Source organism: Rousettus aegyptiacus, unplaced genomic scaffold, assembly GCF_014176215.1.
Source record: "Rousettus aegyptiacus isolate mRouAeg1 unplaced genomic scaffold, mRouAeg1.p scaffold_m13_p_4, whole genome shotgun sequence".
Lineage (NCBI taxonomy): Eukaryota > Metazoa > Chordata > Mammalia > Chiroptera > Pteropodidae > Rousettus > Rousettus aegyptiacus.
In genome coordinates, this window is record NW_023416307.1 from 56,013,419 (window position 1) to 56,034,679 (window position 21,261).

At 33.7% G+C, this 21,261-nt stretch overlaps 1 protein-coding gene across 1 annotated transcript; it reads right to left on the minus strand.

The window, feature by feature from the left end:
• Positions 1–534: 534 nt before the first annotated feature.
• On the minus strand, positions 535–10,458 carry TEX55 (testis expressed 55). The gene is made up of 4 exons (XM_036219653.1): positions 9,331–10,458; positions 8,592–8,735; positions 6,763–6,825; positions 535–543 (listed from the first exon to the last, which is right to left on the minus strand). Exons 1-4 carry the CDS (start codon positions 10,456–10,458, stop codon positions 535–537), a joined length of 1,344 nt encoding a protein of 447 aa, XP_036075546.1.
• Between the last annotated feature and the right edge of the window lie 10,803 nt (positions 10,459–21,261).

Below are 21,261 nucleotides of genomic sequence, written 5' to 3' on the forward strand. Positions count from 1 at the left end.
TGGGGGTGGGGTAGAGAAGAATAAAGAATGTCAAATATATGGTGACGAAAGGAAATTTAACTTTGGGTGGTGAACACGCAATGCAATATACGTATGATATATTATATGCTTGAAACTTATATAATTTTATTAACTAATGTCACCCCAATAAATTTAATTTAAAAAGAAATTACAGCTGTCAACTTCCAAAACTTGGTGAAAAACATGAGTTTATAGATTTAAGAAGCTCAGCTACATCCCCTCCCCGCCCCCCCCCCCCAAAAAAAAAATCCCAACTGAGCATCATGATAAAACCCCTGGAAACTAAAAAAGAAATTATGAGGGCATCCAGAGAAACATGACATACTACATACAGGGAACAATTTGGATAACTATGGACTTCTTATCAGAAACCATGAAGGCCAGAAAATGGTGAAACTACATTTTTTAGGAGCTGGGGAAAGAGTCAATTCAGAATTTTATATCCAGCAAAGATGTCTTACAACAAAATGAAAGTGTAAAAGATTTCAAATAAAGAACTAAGAGTATTCATTGCTAGCAGTTCTGCAATACAAGAAAAGCTAAAAGAAGTTTTTCAGGTTGAAGGGAAATAATTTCAGAGAGAAACCTGGAAAATCACAGATGAGTAAAGAAAATTAGAAATAGCATTTGTCTGTATAAACGTAAAATTATTTTTGTCCCCTTAAGTTCCTTAAAATACATATGGTTATTTAAAGTCAAAATATTTTTTTTCTGAAAAGAGCTGGATAATACATATTTTAGGCATTGCAGTACACATACTATCTCTGTTGCTGCTCTCGAACCTCCCTTCCCTTTCCTCTTCTTTCGGTTCTTCCCCATCTCCTTTTTCCCCACTTCTTTCTCCCTCACCTTCTTTTTCTCCTTCCTCTCCTTCCCTCTCTTCCTTCTCCTTCTTTAATGATTTAAAAAATGTTAATTCTTCCTTAGCCTGTGGGCCATTTAAAATCAGATGGGCTATAGTTTTCCAACCCCTTGTCTACATAGTTCAATTAAATAAAGCAGAGATTGTCAGAAAAGATAAAGAAAATACATCAAAATTTATGAGATGCAACTAAAGCAGTGCCTAGAGAGAAACATTTAAAAATGTCTAAATTAGAAAAGAAGAAAGGTCTAAAATGAACTATCTAAGGTTTTACCTTAAGAAGTAAAAAGAAAGTAAAGTAAACCAAAATTAGAAAGAAGAAGGGAGACAATAAGGATAAGTGCAAAAAGAAATGAAATTGAAAAGGTAAATAATAGGAAATATCAACAAAGCCAAAGCTGTTTTCTGAAAAAAAAAATCAACAAAATAGATTAATTTTTAGCTAGACTGATTAAAGAAACACAATGTGATTACTGATTCAATTTTGTGACTAATTATTGGCCTGTTTAGATTTTCTGTTTCTTCCTGATTCAGTCTTGGAAGATTGTATGTCTCTAGGAATGTATCCATTTCTTCCAGGTTTTCTAATATGTTGGAGTATACATGTGATATTTTCTTAAAATCCTTTCTATTTCTGTGGTATCAGTTGTCATTTCTCTTTCATTTCTGATTTTATTTGGTCCTCTCTTTTTTTTTCTTGATCAGTTTGGCTAAAGGTCTATCAATTTTGTTTATCTTTTCAAAGAACCAGCTCTTGATTTCATCTTTCCTATTTTTTAGAAAAATCTCTATATCATTTATTTCCACCCTGATTTTGATTATTTCTTTCCTTCTACTCACTTTGGAATTTGTTTGTTATTCTTTCTCTAGTTCCTTTAGATTGTTTATTTGAGGTGTTTTTGTTGTTGTTATTTTTTGAGGTAGGTCTATATTGCTATGCATTTCCGTCTTAGAACTGCTTTGGTCTGTATCTCATATATTTTTGGTTGTTGTGTTTTTATTTTCATTTGTCTCAAAGTATATTTTGATTTCTTCCTTGATCTCATTGTTAATCTTTTATTGTTTGGTAGCATGTCGTTTAGTCTCCATGTGTTTGTCTGTTTTTCAATTTTCTTCTTATAATTAATTTCTAATTTCATACCATTACTATAAGAAAAGATGCTTGATATGATTTCAGTCTTCTTAAATTTATGGAGACTTGTTTTGTGGCCTAACATGTGGTCCTTCCTGGAAAATGTTCCATGTGCACTTGAAAAGAATGTATATTCTTCTGTTTTGGGGTGAAAGGCTCTAAAACTATCTACTAAGCTCCCCTGGTCTAATGTGCTATTTAAGGCCACTGTTTCCTTGTTGATTTTCTGTTTGGATGATTTAGCCATTGATGTTAGTAGGGTGTTAAAGTCTCCAATTATTATTGTATTACTGTTGACCTCTCCCTTATGTCTGTCAATATTTGTTTTATATACTTAGGTTCTCCTACATTGGGTGCATAGATGTTTATAAGAGTTATATCTTGTTGGGTTAATCAGTTTATTATTATTTCATGCCCTTCTTTCTTCTTTGTTACAGTCTTTGTTTTAAAGTTTATTTTGCCTGATATGAGTACTACCCCAGCTTTTTTGGGGTTTGTTTCCATTTGCATGAAATATTTTTTTCCATCCTCTACTTTCAGTCTATTTGTGTCTTTTGATCTGAAGTGGGTCTCTGGTAGACAGTATAAGTTGGGTTTTTGTTTTGTATCCATTCAGCTACCCTATGTTTTTTGATTGAAGGATTTAGTCCATTTACATTGAAAATAATTATTGATAGGTGTGTGGTTATTGCCATTTTTGTTGTTTTCTGACTGTTTTTGTGTTTCATGCTCTTATTCTCTCTCTCTCTTCTTTGTATGTTGATGACTTTCTATAGTGTCATGTTTGGATTTCTTCCTCTTTATTTCTTGTATATCTCTTAAAGGATTTTTATTATTGCCATGTGCTTCATATATACCAAGCTATGTTTATTGCAGTCTATTTTAACTTGATGGTTGCTTAAGTTCTAACACATTCTAAAATCAGTACATTTTTTCCCTCATCCCCCAACATTTTTGTTTTGTCATTATTTTTATCTCTTTTCTGTATGTATTTGTATGTATCCATTAATTTATTGTATTTACATATTGTCTTCCTACTTTTGTCTTTTAACTTTTGTACTAACTTTATAATTGGTTGATCTGCTGCTTTTACTGTTTGCCTTTGTCAGTAAGATTTTTTTCCCCTATATTTTCTTATTTTTATTTTTGATCTTTTCTTTCTACTTAAAGATATCCCTTTAACATTTCTTGTAACATGGGCTTAGTGGTGATGAACTCCTTTAGCTTTTGCTTATCTGGGAAACTCAATCTCTCCTTCAATTCTAAAGGATAATCTTGCCGGGTAGAGTAGTCTTGGTTGTAGGTCCTTGCTTTTAATCACTTTAAATATTGCTTGCCACTCTCTTCTGTCCTGCAAAGTTTCTATTGAAAATCTACTGATAGTCTTATGGGAGCTCCCTTGTGTGTAAGTAACTGCTTTTTCTCTTGCTTCTTTTAAGATTTTCTCTTTGTCTTTAACTTTCGGCATTTAAAAGTTAAATGGTGTGAGTATGTTCAGGTTCACCTTGTTTAGGACTTTCTGTGCTTCCAGTACTTGTATGTTTATTTCATTTGCCAGATTAGGGAAGTTTTCAGTCATTAGTTTTTCATATAGTGGTATGCTTGCTATTGTCCAAGAGGCCCCTTAAACTATACTCATTTTTTAAAATTCTCTTTTCTTTTTGCTGTTCTGATTGGGTGTTTTCTGCTATCTTGTTTTCCAGATTGCCATTTCAATACCCTGCTTTATCTAATCTGCTATTGATTACTTCTAGTATATTCTTCATTTTAGTTATTATATTCTTCAGTTCTGACTGGTTCTTTTTTATGTTTTCTATCATCTTATAATGTTTTATCTGTCTTTGTTGAAGTTATCACTGAGTTCATGTATTCTTATACCAAGTTCATTGAGCATCTTTACCACTATTGTTTGTAACTCTTTACCTGGTAGATTTCTTGTCTCCATATTGTTTAGTTATTTTTTTTTTTTTGGAGTTTTTCTTGTTCTTTCATTTCTATAACTTAACAAATTATTCTAAATATGGACATGAAAATGTACAGGCCTAAGAACATCAAAAATATTTTTAAAGAAGAATAGGATATGAGAAGACTTATTTTTATTGTAAGGCATACTAATTAAGACAGTCTCGTACTAGAGCAAAGATAGACAAATATACCATAGGAATCAAATAAAGAGCAGTGTGGAAAGTATGGTCTTTTTTTTTAATAAAAGGTATTTGATCAGTTGGATGTCTGCTTGAAAAAAAAAATGAAACTTTACACCACCTTACACTCTACACAAAATCAATTCCAGATTTATTGGATATAAATGTAAAAGGCAAAAAACAAACAAAACTTAACACCCCACCCCACAAAAAGAAACCCAAAAGCAACTACAAGATAATATAGGGGACAATGGTCATGAGCTTGGGCTAAGGAGAGACTTCTAAGACAGGACACCAGAAGTACTAATCATAAATCGATTGTTAAAAAGATTGTTAAATTTGAATATATCAAAATTAATAATTTCTGTTTGTCAAAAGATAACTCAAATTAAAGAACTAAATGTAAGACCTGAAACAATAAAATGCCTAGAAGAAAAATAGGAACTAAACTCCAGGACCTTAGGTTTAAAGAGGATTTAAGAATTTGACCTCAAAAGCAAGGGAAGTAGAAGCTAAAATAAATGAATGGGACAATATCAAACTAAAAAGCTTCTGCTCAACAAGGCAAAGAGACAATCATCTGAATGGGAAAATATATTTGCAAGTAACACCTCTGATAAGTGCTTAATATCCAAATCAATAACAACGACAAAACAAATTATCCAATCAAAACATGGGCAGAGGACCTGAACAGACATTTCTCCATAGAGGACATACAAATGACCAAAAAATATTTGAGAATATTCTCAACATTGCTAGCTATTAGGGAAATGCAAATCAAAACCACAATAAGATACCATCTCACACCTGTTAGAATAGCTATAATCAACAGAACAAGTAATAACAAATGTTGGAGAGGATGCGGAGAAAAAGGAACCCTCATACACTGCTGGTGGGACTGCAGATTGGTACAGCCACTATGGAAAACAGCATAGAGATTCCTCAGAAAACTAAGAATTGATCTACCATATCATCCAGCAATCCCTCTACTGGGTATTTACCCCAAAGACTTGAAAACTCATATCCAAAAAGATATTTGCACACCAATGTTCATAGCAGCATTATTCATGGCGGCCAGGACATGGAAGTAACCAAAGTGTCCTATGATAGATCATTGGCTAAAGAAGCTGTGGTACATATATACAATGGAATATTACTCAGGCATAAGAAGAGATGAAATACTGCCATTTGCAACAACATGGATGGACTTCAAGATAATCATGCTAAGCAAAATAAGCCAGACAGAACAAGTTGAAAATCGCGTGATATCACTTATATGTGGGATATAGCAACAAATGAACAAGACAAACAAACAGACTCATGGGCATGGACTATAGACTAGTGGTTACCAAGGGTAAGGAGTGGGGGAAGGGTAGAGGTAGACGGGGTAAAGGGGGTCAAATATGTGGTAACAGAAAGAAACCTAACTATGGGAGGTTAACACACAGTGTAAATATATGTATGCCGGACTGTTAAAGTGTATAGCTGAAACTTGGATTTCGTTAACCAATGTCACCATAAAACAAACAAACAAACAAACAAACAAACAAACAAATAATTTTTAAAAAATGTTTTTAAAAAGATAACTTTAAGGGATAAAAGGGGAAAGCACAAAGTAGGATAAGATACCTATAACAAACACAATCAACAAAGATCTCACAATCAGAATATATAGAAAAATGTTACAGTGAATAAAAAAAAAAAAGACAAGTAATACAATAGAAAAAGAAGCATTTCCAAATGGCCAGTAAATAAATAGAAAAGATATGCAACTGCTTTAGTAATTAGAAAAAGCAAATTGAAACTGCAATGATTTATTACTGACCAAAATGGCTGATGCTAAGACTGACAATACTAAGTGCTGGATATAAGTGGTAAAGATATAAAACAGCTGGCACTCTGATACACGCTGGGAGTGTAGATTTGTACAATCACTTTGGAAAATTGTTTGAAATAATCTACTAGAGCTGAGCAAACACATACTTTGTGATCCAGTAATTACCATCTGGGTATATCTCAAGAGAAATATGTGTATATGTGCACAAGAGACATGTACACAGTCTCATAGTAAAAATTTTTGCAATAGTTATAAGCCAGAAACAACTTGAACATCCACGTCCACCCAGAATGGGTAAATTGTAGTATTTCATATAATGAATACTATACAGCACTGAAAACAAACTACAGCCACATAACAATAGCATGGATTAATTTCACAATCATACTTTTGAGCAAAAGAAACCAGATACAAATGAATACCTACTACACGGCTCCCTTTATATAAAGTTGTAAAAGCTGACAACTCTAAACAAAAGTGTTTCACGATTCATGTTTAGTGTAAAATGATAAATAGAAGTAAGAAAGTCATTATCATAAGTGTCAGAATAATACTCCCTTCGTGGGGAGTAACAGCTGAGTGAAAGGAAGGGAGCCTTCTGGGATGCTGTCAATGTTTTAGTTTCTTAAACCTGAATGGTAGGTATGGGTTTGCTCACTTCATGATAATTCACTGAGTTGTATATGTTTTGTTTTATACACTTGTATGTGTGCTATATTTACAATAAACAGAATAAAAAGGTTGTTCTTTTTCTCCTATTCCATACCTGGTACAGCATAAAACTCAGGGGGTCCTCTGGCCTTTCGTAAACTAAGTTTTCAGTGATCTGCTGAGAAAGATCATAAGGTATCGCGTTATGGTTCTGAGCTAAAGTTATGAGGTCAGTTATATTTGGAGTTATATCTGGAGCAATCTTTTGCACTAACCTAACATGTACCACAGCATTTTAAAAAGATTCATATATCTCTACAAAATGTCAAATAACTTTCTCACTACTGATAAAATTAGGCAAAGTAACGTAAAATTTGGAGGAATAAAAATTTAGTAATAAGTAGCAATGGACACTCTTAGTTTCTAAGATCAAAGAGGTAGTGAGAAAATTTTGGAGAAAGTTTTTATTTTGAGAATTATCATTTTACTATACTGAGAAATTAATGTCATATGCTTCGAAGAATAGTTAGAGAAAAGTATCTTGAGTAAAAATTTTAAAAGGCTATATAATTTTACATAGAGCCTTCTTTCTGAGTCACTTGATTCTGAAAGGTGAAAATTATTGTGATATTTATTGTTTGTCATAATAAATGAGAAAGCATATATAAAACTTCAGAGGTTTACTATTATATCTTTTTGCTGTTGAATAACCTCCAAAATTATAACAAGAGAAGTAGAATTCTCACTTACAAAGAATAACAATAGGGCAAATTTTAGTTGTAAAATACTCAAGGTCTGTTTAATGTCCCTGACCAATTAGTATTTCATATATGTTTCTACTGAATACATTATTTGATAATTAATTTTTCTTATAACAACATTGAATGCATAAGCATTGTTTTTCCTTGACAGATGAAAACATTTATTTATAGAATGATTAGAATTCTACTTTCTTCAACAGCTTTCATCCTTCAATTTAATTAGTTGTTCTTTGATGTAAGTCAGAAAACCCAGTCATTAGTGCTTTCCCACAATGGGACATTTTAAGAAAGAAAAGTCATAGAGCAGAGTTAATGAAGTAAATATCACTTATCCCTATTTTATATGATGAAACTGAGATTCACAGAAGTTATGTAATTTTCCCCAAATAATGAAGATGAGAAGTGGCAAAGTTAGGTTGGAACCTTGGGCTAAATTTGGAAAGTTTGTACTCTTTCTACTATACCCTACTTATTTAAATTTATACTTTTCCAGTTTAAATGTTTTCATTTGAGGTAGGCCATTCTTATTTCACACCTTTCTAACTACAAAATTACTTCATGTACTCATGTATTATATACACGTATGTACCTTACTGGATAATAATATTAACATAAAAATAAACATGTCAGGAACACCAAACAACAAACATTTTATAAATGTGGTAATTTCTTATAATTCTATATTGGCCAAGGATATTATACTTTAAAGAAGGTTCTAGCCCCATATTCTGAGATCAATAAGATTTGGAATGTCAAGAATTAGAAGCAACACTTTACTACTCTTTCCTCCCAAAGAATGTAGTTTCTTAAATGGTCAAATGTTGATTATCTTTTGAAAGTATTATATTCTGACCGGAAAGCATTTTTCGCTCTTTTTCAATTGCCAATATTTTGCCCTTCCTAGTCTAGCTCAAACTTTAACCCTTGGCCAAGTTTTTCCTTGTCAATCAACCTACCTGCTCCTTCTAAGTGGCTTCATATCATGGTAAGTATCACTTATTTGGTGTTTATCATTTACTACTTTTGATTAATACATCTTAATGCACTTACTGACTTCTCAATGAGATTATAGCTCTTATAGTAAAGGTCCTTCGTTATACCTCTTGAAAGCCACATCAAAGTTTGTTTTTTATATTATAATTACCAAAAATGTCAAAATTAAACAAAGGGAAGAGAGGTTTACCTGGAATATTTGCAGAATACGGTGTTTCTCCATGTACTGTAGTGAAATTTGATAAGGATCTTGATATATTATAGAAGGGAATCGTTTCCTCTGAGTTCTGTTGTGTATATAGGAGTTACTCCTTTCCCGGTATTCTGAAATATCCTGAAATGGAAATATGCCCCCAAGAGCCTTTAATAAATCAAAAAGCCTCAGAAAGTTTTGTTCTTATTTTTGCTGTTATCAGTGGAATCTGGTGTTGATGGAATCTGAACACTGGGAGTTGGAGAAAAGACGATTATGAGAGACCTGGTTGATCTTCCAGGTAATATAATGCACCTTAAGTTCTGGGAGGTACCTTAGGCTTCTTCCATCTACTTCAAATACTTTTCCTTTCACAGTGATCTCCAGTTGATTTCAAATTCCTTTCCTTTGGTAGAAGCCCAGAGAAGGTAAATGACTCAGGGCCTAGAGTTAGCAGCCAAATCAGGGCTTGAAACCCAGGCCTCCTGAATGCTGGTTCACTGATTTTTCCTGAGTGGCCGTAGGGTAGTAGAGAAAGCAACATGTCTCTTTATTTCTCACCCTTTTCCTGCCCTTCCTAAATTTTATGGGTCACACATATCACAACATGTGGGTATATTACTCATCCTTGATCCAACCAGTGCTTACTTCCCACTCCCACCACCAAACCGATACTATAGGCCCCTGGCTTGACCTCCAACCTCCCATATCGGTATCAAATGCCCTTTTAACCTACAGGCATGGTTTCTGGGACTTGACTTTTTTCTTGACTGATGACATAGTCCGTTTTGGTTGATATGGAGGGGAATCTTGGGGGAAAGCCTTGGTTGTTTTCTTGGACATTACTGATGTATACAGTACCAAATGAGTTAGATGCTGGAGGAAAGTTTTCACTTTCAGGGTCAGATTCAGATGAAACTTTGGAATTATCGAGGTGTGTCTGGCTAGCCTCAGATTGGCAGGGCTGTATTCTGAAGTCAACATCTTCGTCTTTCTTGCTGGTAAATAGTTTATCATCATGCTGGTGATCTTCTTCATAGTCAAACTGCTTCTCTTCTGTGTCATCACTTTCTTTGTTCATTATTAAGTGGTCAGCCTGGTCAGATTCACTATAGTCCGGTTTGTCAACTACAAGGTGATGAGAACTGCTCTCAGCTTGGTTATCAGTCTGGTTTTCAGCTTGTTCAGTAACTTGGTCATACTCTTCGTGGTAAGGTTTTACAGATGATTTGTACCCAACTGGGTCAGATGATCTACGGTCAACAGGCTTGAAAGTTTTTTGTTGAACCAGGCCAGACAATCTGCTGTCAATCTGTTGAGGAATTCTTTGGTCAGCCTGGCCAGGCAGTCTGTGGTTAATCTGTTCAGGGGCTCTTTGTTCATATGGAATAGACAATTTACCGTCGGTCTGTTCGAAAGCTGTTCTTCCAGCCTGGCTGGACAATCTGCGCTCAGTATACTCAGAAGATCTTCGTTCATGCAGAACAGGCATCTGGCTGTCAGTCTGTTCAGACTCTACATGATCACTTTGGCCAGATGCCTTGCTGTCCATCTGTTCAGATATTCTTTGGTCAACCTGATCAACTTCTCTGTCATCAGCAACATTATCATGGTTCGATGCTCTGGGGTCAGCCGCATCAGATGTTCTGTGCTCAATCTCTTCAGGTACTTTCTGGTCGGGTTGGCCAAATATGTCGGGGTCAGCCTGGTTAGCTGTTCTGTCATCAGTCTGGTTATCTGCCTCCTCTTTGTCCAGGTTCTGCCAGTTGTCTTCCTGGTAATCTGTGTGGTTGTTATCTGGGGACTTGGCTGTGCTTTCAGGTCCCAAGGGTTCTGCCAGAGCCTCTTCGGGAGGTTCTTCCATCTTCTGCCTGCCCCTGACTGGTCTTGGCTGCCAGACACCGTGGGTGGGGCTGGGCTGGGTTGTCTAGGCGACCTTTGGGGAATGCATGACAATGCTGCCTGTGGGCTTTGTGCTGCCTCAGCACACTGTTCTTCCCTCCTCTCTGCAGTCTCCTGGAGGTCTGCTGGGTGCCTGCTACTGCTGGTGGAAGGGTACCTCCGGCTCTGGGCACAGTCTGGAGAGGGCTTCCGCCGATGCGCAGTGTGGACACGAACGCAGAGGTGGACATTCTTCTTGAAATGACCACATGCTAGTGTTGCCACCGCTCAGTGGCTAGGTCTCAGTGGCTAGGGCTCTGTGAATTGCTGCCTTAGAGTGGTACCTTCCTCTCTTTTCCTTGAGGAAGTTGACAGCGATGTGTGCGAAATCTGAACTTTCCGGTATCACTCCTCTAATTAACAAAATATTGGCTGTTGAACGGGCATCCAACCACAGGAGGGCTGCATACCAGAGCAGGGGTTGCTGCTGCCATCCCATCAAATCCGCGCTTGGTCCATCTAATGACAATTGTCTTGCACAGTGTATTAGTGCTGGATACTGTGCTAGTAAATGATCCTACTAAATGTTATTCTTCTTTAGACTCTAATTGGTATTGTGGTGACATGATCAAATTATGTGTTTTTACTTTTAATTTTTTAAAACCATGTTTAAATCCTGTCGTTACGAATGGTGCTGGGGCTGTTTTTAGTGGTACCAGGCAGAGTGTAGCCCTCTTAACACTCATGTTACCAAAGTCATAGGGCTCTTTCCTCACAATAAAGGAGTGTAAAGAGAAGAGTTTTGCTCCCCCGCCCCCTCCATCCCTCACCTCCCACACACCCTTTGGCAGTTCATTACTGCAAAAGCAGTCTCTTCTCTGTCTCAAGGGATGGGTGAACAGCCGTTGCCATCCCCTCTGGGAAGGTAGGTCCTGGCTGTGGAAACCCAAGCCCCAAGATCTAGACATACATGGCTGGAGGGCTAGAGAGAGGAGAGGAAGTGCAGTGAGAATGGGTTCTAAAATCACACTCCCCAGTAACCTTATAGCAGAAAGGAGGGCTGGGGTTAGGAACAGAGCTCCAGGAAGCAAGGGAGTAAGGAAGGTGGGAGAAAGATAGGAAAGATATTTTACAAGTGGGAGAACTTGCACTTGATGGTGGTGACCCCTGAGGCCCAGGTTTTGAGATCTGGCTCTCCCTGGTTGAAAGAAACTTTAAGAATCCACTTCAGACCAGCATACTCTCTACTTTCAGAAGTAGTGATTGATGAAGACATTTGCTTGACTCTGGAGAGCCTAAAATCACTGAGGCAGGCCAAGGATTGGCAGTGCGATGCCAGATATCCTTTTAATATGGGTTTAATTGCATTCAGTAGTTACAGATAAGATTTAAAATCCAAATACAGATAGTCGTGATTAAGATTTGAGAGAGAGTAAGTACCCTTGGTTCCACATTTGGGAGAATCTAGGCACAGAAGTAAAATCAGTCATTCAACAGTACCTAAAACATAGACATGTTTGTTGAACATAAATATATCAATAATCTGCCTTATTTACTTTTTTAAAGATATATGGAGCAAATGGATAATGCATTTGGAGTAAAATAGGTGAAGGCTAGTGTTTACAATTTCAAAGGGGCATTGGTTTTGTTGATTTGTTTTTTCATTTTTAAGTTAAATGTAATCATTATTAAAAAGTAAGAAAAACAAGCATAAAGAAAAAAATTCCCCTGAGTTACACCTGAGTTATAACCTTTATTAGCATTTTGATGTGTATCCTTCTAAAATTTTCCTATGTAGATCTGTGTCTAATATCTATAGGTATGTGCATATTTTACGAAAGAGTCAAACTGTTTAATTGTTCTATAAATTGCATTTTCTTTTAAAAATTTTTTAAAATTTATTTTTCAATTACAGGTGACATACAATATTATATTAGTTTCTGGTATACAACTTAGTGATTATACATTTATATACCTTATGAAGTAAGGTACCCATCTGACACCATATATAGTTATTATAACATTATTGACTATATTCCATATGCTGCACTTAGTCCCCATGACTATTTTTATAACTGGCAATTTGTACTTAATCCTTTTTGCTTTTTTCACTCATCACCCCCAAAACCTCCTCCCATCTGGCGACCAAAATACAAACTGCATTTTATTTCTCACTATTGTATAAATGTTCTTCCTTATCAATAAATGTAATTTGAATGAAAGATCACTGGCTTTTGGAGTAAGTCCAAGTCTATGCTAATTCTGTATCTGCCACTTCTAGATTATTGAGCTTGGGCAAATCTCATAATTTCTCTGAACTTCGGTTTTCTCATCTGCAGGTGAAAATGGGAATAATATAATAGTTCTCAGAGTTCTTGTGACAACTAAATGAAATAATATATATAATTAGCTCATATATGCTTTATAAACAGTAGCTATTTAAAAATTTACATATGACAGAAGGAAATCTAACTATGGGCAGTGAACACACAATGCAACATATATATGCCTTACTATTGAATTGTACACCAAAAACTTACTAGATTTCATTAACCAATGTTACTATAATAAAAACATAATAAAAAATGAAAATAAATAAAAATAAAAATTTACATATAATCTATTTTATGAATTTATTTTGTTGCTTTCAACAGATTCATTGACCATCATTATACTAACATTTTACGAGCTTGTCACATTTTTTTTCCTAAACATAAAATTTGTTTTAATTTTTATTTTTCAATTAGAGTTGACATTAAATATTATTTTATATTAATTTCAGGCCTTAAGATAAATTTCTCGTTGTTGAATTGATTGGTTCAGGAAATGCACTAATTTTGGTCTTTTTTGTTTGTTTGTTTTAGGTATGTAGTACATTGGTTAGACATTTATATAGTTTATAAAATAATTCCCTTAATTACTCTTTCTCTCCTCTGGCTCTCTACCTAGCCATTACATTAATGCTGACTGCATTCCCTACCATGCTCCCCATCCCCTTGACCATCTATCAACTACTAATTTATACTTCTTTAATCCATCACCTCTTTCTCCCAGCCCCGCAATCCTCCTCCCCTCTGGCCGCCACCAGATTGTCCTCTATATTTGTGAATCTGTTTTTGATTAATGTGTTCTTTTTGTTCCTTAGATTCCACATATAAACGAAATCATATGGTACTTATCTTTCTCTGATTTATTTCACTCAGCATAACTTCTAGGTCCATCCATGTCATTGTGAATTTTTAATGGCTGAGTAATATTCCATTGTATGTATCAACCATAACTTTTTTATCCTATTGTCTGTCGATGGGCTTCCATATCTTGGCTATTGTAAACTGTGCTGCCATGAACATAGGAGGTACATAGATCTTTACAAATTGTTATTTTTGTTTTCTTTGGATAATTTTGGTCTTTTGAAACTACTATATTTAAAAAGCCTTCCAGAAAAGTTGAGCCAATCTATAGCTCCACTAATAATATGTGAGAATGCTATTTCCCTATAGCCTATATCTACAATAATTCTGTTATTTCCCTATAGCCTATATCTACAATAATTTTGCCTACCTGATAAATGAAAAATAGTATCTTGTTTTAATTTGTATTCTTTTTTTTATATGTTTAATAGTCATTTGTATTTCTTTTTCTTTTTCTTTTTCTTTTTTTTTTGTGGTCGTCCTAGTACTGCTCTTGTCTTTTCCTTATTGATTTGTAAGAGTTTCTCATATATTAAGCATTTTAATTGTTATATAAATTGCAAATAAATTTTCTTGGTTTTTGTGCCATATAGCAGTTTTATAAGTTATTTTTATGATGTTAAATTAATTTTTCTCTGTAGTTTTTCTTTGAAGTAATGCTTCAAAGTAATTATATAAATGAAGTAATTATATAAATGTTCTTCACATTTTTTTTTTTTAGTACTTTTCGGTATGCGTGTATTTCTTTTTTCTCTTAGAGTTAAAACTTAAGTGCACAGCTTGATGAATTTTTCCATGTTTATAAATCTATGTATATATCACCCAGATCATGATGTAGAATATTTCCAATACTTTAGCAGGTTCCTACCTGTCCCGACCCAGTGAATACCCTTCCCAAAGTTAAGTACTGTTCTGATCACTGTTTCCATTGCTTAGTTTTTCTGGCTTTTGAATATCACACAATATGACTCTTGCTACAGCCTCTTTTATTTAACACTGTGTCTGTGAAATTCATTCATACTGTTACATATAGCAGTAGATAATTATTTTTCATTGCTATGCAGTATTCCATTGTATTATATCACAAACTATCAGTTCTGGTGTTGATTCACATTGGTTTGTTTATAACTTGGAACTATTAAGAACCTTCTGGTATATGTCTTTTGATGGGCATAAGTGCTCATTTGTCTTGTGATATACCAGATCGTGGGAGTCTTGGATCATAGGACAGGCTTATGTTTGGCTTTAGTAAATGCTGCCAGACAGTTTTCGAAAATGGTAGTGCCAATTTATACTCTCACCAGCAGCGTATAAAAGAGTTCCACATGCTTGCCTTTTACTGTTGGTTGTATTGGTATGTTGGTTTCACTGGGAGTTTCATTCATATTTCCTTTATGACTAATGATTTGGAGCACCTTTACCGATACTTATTAGCCATTTGGATATCTTTGTTTTATAAAGTGCCTGTTCACGTCTTTTGATCATTTTTATGTTGGATTTTTTTTTCTTATTGATTTGTAGAATCTCTTTATGTAGCATGATTTGTGTGTGTGTGTGTGTTTTAAATATTTAAACCTTTAATCTTTCTTCATTTTATTTTAGTATATCATGTGGGATAGGAACCTGACCTAATCTTAATTTTAAAAGGTTAGCTAGATATTCCAATGACATTTTTTTAAAAAATTATTATTTCTTTCCTGATTTAAAATACTGGCTTTTCCATATACTACTCTCTAATATATACTTGAGTATATTTATAGACATTTCACTCCTGTTTCATCAAGAAAAAAATATGTTCTGGTGTTTCTACTATACTGTTTTTTTACTGTTGTATTTTTATAATACACATTACTATCTTACAGAACAAATTCCCTTTCATTTTCTTTAAAAATAATTTGTGACTATTTCACATATTTGTTCTTCCAAGTGAACTTGGCTTAAAACAGCGTAAATTAATTTTCTTACAGTTCTGAAGGCTAGAAGTCCAAAATCAAAGTGTCAGCAGGTTTAGTTTATCCTGAGGCTTGTCTCTTTGGCTCGTAGGTGGCTGTCTTCTGGTTTTGTCCTTACATGGCTTTTCCTTTGTGTGCCTGCATCCCTCATGTCTGTCTGTAGGTCCTATTCTCCTCTTCTTAAAAGGACCCCAGTCAGATTGGATTAGAACTCATTCTAACAGCCTCATTTTTACTTAATTACCTCTTGGTCCTATCTCCAAGTACTGTCATACTCTGAGGTACTAGGGGTTAGATCCTCAAGATATAAATCTGAAAGGTACACAATTTATTTAGTTCATTGTGGCCACAGATGTACAGATTTATTGCTAAACTCTCAATTCTATTCCACTTCTATTCCAATTCTATGTCTATCCTTATGCCAGTAACACACTGTTTTGAACTCTGTTGTTTTATAGTAAGTTTTGAAATCAGGAAGGGTGAGTTCTCCAATTATGTTTTCATTTTTCAATATTGTTTTAAATATTTACTACCTCTTGAATGGTCACATACGAATTCTAGGATTGGTTTATCTGTTTCTGCAAAACGCCTGTTAGAATTTTGATAGAGAGTTCATTGAATTTATAGATTGATTTTGGTTAGTATTGCCATTTTAAGAATACTAAGTCTTACAATTGATGGACATGAAATATTCATTTATTTATGTTGTCTTTAATTTCCTTCAGCAATCTTTTATGGTTCTAAATGTACAAGTCTTTCACACCTTCCTACCTTGCCTTTTGGTTTAATTTATTTCTGGTATTTTATTTTGGGGTTGGGGGATGCTATTGTAAATGAAATTGTTTTCTTAATTTCAGTTGGATTGTTCATTGATGGTATATAGAAATACTGGTGGTTTGTGTGAGTTGATCTTGTATCCTGTAACTGCTGAATTTGCTTACTTGCAATTGTTTTTCATGGTTTTTAAAGGATTTTTATACATAAGGTTATATCTTCTGTGAATAAAGATGGTTTTAATCTTCTCTAATTTGGATGTCTATCATTTCTTTTTCTTGCATAATTACTCTTACTAGAACTTCTAGGACAATGGTGAATGGTAAAAGTGGGTATTCTTGTTTTGTTTCTGATCATAAGGGGAAGGTTTTCATTATTAAGTACGATATGATTTTTTTCATCAAAGCCCTTTATCGGATTGAGGAAGTGTCTTTCTATTGTTTTCTGAGTATGTTTTATCACAAAAAGGTGCTGGAGTTTTAAAAATTGCTTTTTATGCAGCAATTGATATGATTATGTCATTTTTATTCCTTTATTAATGTGGTGTATTATATTGATTGACTTTTGTGTGGTGAATCATGCATACGTTTCTGGGATAAATCCTAATTGGCCATGGAGTGTGATGTTTTTAATATGCCCTTGATTCAGTTAGCCAGTATTTTGCATCTATATTTATAAGAGATAGTTTTCTTGTAATGTCTTTGGCTTTGTTATAAGAGTAGCACTAGCTTACAGAATGAGTTAGAAAGTTCCTTTCTTATTCTTTGGAAGAGTTTAAGAAGGATTAGTGTTAATTTTTCTGTAAATTATTTGTAGAATTCATCAGTGAAGTCATCTGTTCTTAGGTTTTTTTTTAAAAAATTGTTTTTAGAAGATTTTCGATTAATTCAATCTATCTCTTTATGTAGTATAGGTCTATTGAGACTTTTTTCTCAAGTCAGTCTGGTAATACGTGTATTTCTAGAATTTGTCCATTTCGTCCAGGTTATTTAACTTTCTGCTCTACGGTATTCTCCTTTAATCCTTTTTACTTCCATAATGTTGATAGCTATGTCCTCACTTTGATCTCTCGTTTTAGTTATTTGCTACTTCTCTCTTTTTGTCAGTCTAGCTAAAGTTTTGTCAATTTTATTGATCTTTCCAAGGAACCAACCTTCTGTTTTGTCGATTCTGCTGCTTTTGTGTACTATATTTCACTTATTCTTCTCTATTCATTGGAATAGAATTTCCTTCCATCTTTTAGATTGGGGTTTAGTTTTCTCTTTTCTTTGTAGTGTTTTAAGGTGTAAAGTTAGATGATTTGCGATCTTTTTTAATGTAAACATTTATAGTTATAAATTTCCATCTAAGCATTACATTTACTACATCACATAAGTTTTGGTATGTTGTATTTTCATTCACCTCAAGGTATTTCATGCATTTTAAAGTATACATAATACTTCTTCAGTTATTTAAAAGTGTGCTATTTAATTTCCAAATATTCATGAATTTTCCAGTTTTTCTTCTGTTACTGGTTTCTAACTTCATTTCACTATGCTCGGAGAAGATGCTTTGTATGATTTCAATCTTCTAAAATTCATTAGGGTTTGTTTTATGGCCTAATATATGGTCTATTTTAGATAACGTTCTATAAGAAGAATACTTATCTGCTATTATTGGATGAAATGTTCTTTATATGTCTGTTAGGTCTAGGTGGTTTTTTAAGGCCTGTATTTTCTTATTGATCTGCTTTAGATATTCTATCCATTGGACACCCCATATCAGTCTTCCAGGTAGCCCACAGATAAGTTAAAACAGACCAACACTATTCGTTGAGAATTAGGTATGCTCTGCTCTCTCTGAAAGCAGCATCTGTAGACTGTGAGCATGGCCTGTGATCTTCAAAGCTGCTACTGAGATGAGAAGGAGCAAGGACAAGTATAAATGTCGCAATGTTGTTCTACTGTTTGTAAGTTGCCTCTTTTTTGATTCAGCATTCACTTGGTTGCTGTAAACCTTGTCTCTTTTCCAGAGTTCTGACAAGTGGACTGACAATTTTTGCTCATCTTTAAAATTGTTTCTGTGAAAGGATGGGCCCCTGGAGCTACCTATTCTGCTATTTTCACTGATGTCACTCCCTAGCCACCTCCTACCTCTGCTTAAAGTTTTAAAAATGTACATTTTTAACATTATACATTTACATTGGGTATCTAGCTTCTTTTGAAGAACTGAAAAATCTGTCAGTGCAGTTCCACATATCAACAATTGCCTAGTGAGGAGCAGTTGCCCAGTTCAGGCAGGACATGCATTCTTCAATTTCCGTACATTCTGCCTCCTGCCCCTTCATCATTTAAGTTACTTGATTGGTTCTTCCACCTACCTTAATTTTTAATCTCTTTAGTGTTACATAGTGACTAAGAGCTCAGGTCTTGAGCCAGACAAAACTGGATTTGAATACTGTCCTCACCATTTAAAGGCTGTGTATCCTTCGGCAAGTGACCTGCGCTCTGTGATCTTTATTGTCTTTACTTGTAAATGAAGATAAATATAGTTACTGAACTAAGCTGTTGAAATGAGTAAATGATATAACATCTATAAAGAATTTAGTTCTGTGCCTAACATTCAGCAAGTAAATAGTAGTTGTTAGGAATGTTCACATAAATTTATTAGAGCTATCTTTCATGTTTGGAATTTTTTAATATGTTAAGTATATTTGTTTTAAAAAAGAGTTATTCTTATGCAACTTATGAGTTTTATTTTTTTGAATTGGATCTTTTTTCTAATATATTTTCTATATGGCTAATGCTAATATATAGGAAAGAAAATAATTTGTTTCTCTTTTATCTTGCCATTTTTAACTTTCTTATTAAATTAGGTTCTCAGATTAGTTTCATTTTTCTTAATAGACAATGGTAATGATAATTTTTCCTATTTCTTTATAATATTTATACTCCTTGTTCTTTTTCTTTTCTAATTTTGGATAGCATTGCCAAACAATGTTTAACAATTACGAAAATTACAGATGTCTTCATTTTATTCTTGAATATAATAGGAATGTCCCACTAAGTATAATGGCCAATTTTTGTGTTTGCAATACACATAAGAAAAAATATATAAATAAATTTCTTTCTATTACTATTTTACAAAGAATTTTAATTGGCTTTTGAATTTTATCAAATAATTTGGAGCACTTCTTGGAATAATTATATGATTGTCTTTGTTAATCTATTCATGTAGTTACATCAATAGATTTTTAAATTAAATCAGTTATCCATTTCTGAAATAAACCTACTTGGTCATTCGATATTTTTCTCATAATACAATTCTGGAATCAGTTGCTAATATTTTATTTAAGATGTTTATATTTTGTTAATTAGTGAGATTGATCTGTTGCTACTTTTCCTTGCTTTATATTTGTCAAGTTTTAGTATCAGAATTTTGATAGCTTTATAAAGTGATTTAAGAAATTTACTATTGTTTTCTGTGTCCTGGAACAGTTTATATATGAACTATCTGTTTTTCAAGCTTCATTAAAACTCACCTATAAAATCACATAGCTTTGTTCCTTTGTTGGGGGTGGTGGTGGTTATGGTTGTGGTGTGTACAGACAGGTCTTTTATAGTTTTTCCAATTTGTTGTATGATATTGGTAAATTTAGATTTTCTCTCTCTAGTTGAAAAATTTTTGATAATTAAATTTTACTTAGAAAAATTTTTTCTCTCAAATTTGAAATTTATTGAGCATATTTTCTTAAACATTGTAATCTCTATGTATGCTATATTTCCTTTTCAATTTTTAATATTGGTTTCTCTTTCTTGGTTATACTTGGTTATACTTTCTAGTATTTCTTTTTCAAAGTTTCTTTAAGCAGCTTTCTTAAAGAAACAACTTTTTGTTTATCAATTCTATTATGAGTTGTTTTTGGCATTAGCGAGTTTATAGTTTTGTGACCCTCAGACCTATAACATCTAACTCTGTAAAGACTGCTAAGACTGTTAAATTTGGAGTGTACATTCATGATATTTAAAGGGGTCAGTGGAGATCAAGTCGACTCTCTTTCATCCTTTCTCATTCATATTATTTACCCTGTTTACGTATTGTGTTGTGAGTACACCAAAGCAACACATCTTTGATTGATTCAAGGTGCCATATTTGCCTGTCCTCAAATCCAGTTAAGAATGTGTAATTCGCACTAGGAAGAATAGTTTTCTCCTGTTTTTGCTTTGCTTTGTTCTTTTTGGTTGGTGTCTGGGAACTTCCTGTTACTTAAGCATGAGGCTAAGTGTTTTACATACTTAATTATGTATTTAAAAAATAGTTTTATTAATTTTTATTTCACATACCATAAAATTCACTCATTTAATATGTGTAGTTTAGTCATTTTTACATAGTCAGAATTTTACAACCATCACCACAATCTAATTTTAGAATATTTTAAACACTCCAAACAAATTCTGTACATATCATCAATCTTCCCTATTTCTACCCACACTCTTCCCCATCTTTACCCCAACCCCAGGCAATCACTTATCTATTTTCCGTACCTACGAATTTGCTTATTCTGGACATTCTGCATAAGTGGATGCATACAATGTAGTCTACATCTGGATTCTTTCATGTAGTATAATGATTTGAAAGTTTATCAATGTTGTAGTCTGCAACATTGTAGTCAGTAGTCTAAAACTGAATTGAAAACAAGTTAGAAATCAGAGGGATTAACCACAAATATTTAATTAATAATGGAACTGAACTACCCTTGAGATTTATTATACTTCTAAATAGCATTCTTCACTAATGACTTTTTTTTAGTTGCAATTTTTACATCTTTTATTTTGTAGTTTATTATACTTGATGCAAAATTTAGAAAGCGAAACATTGTCTTAATATGAT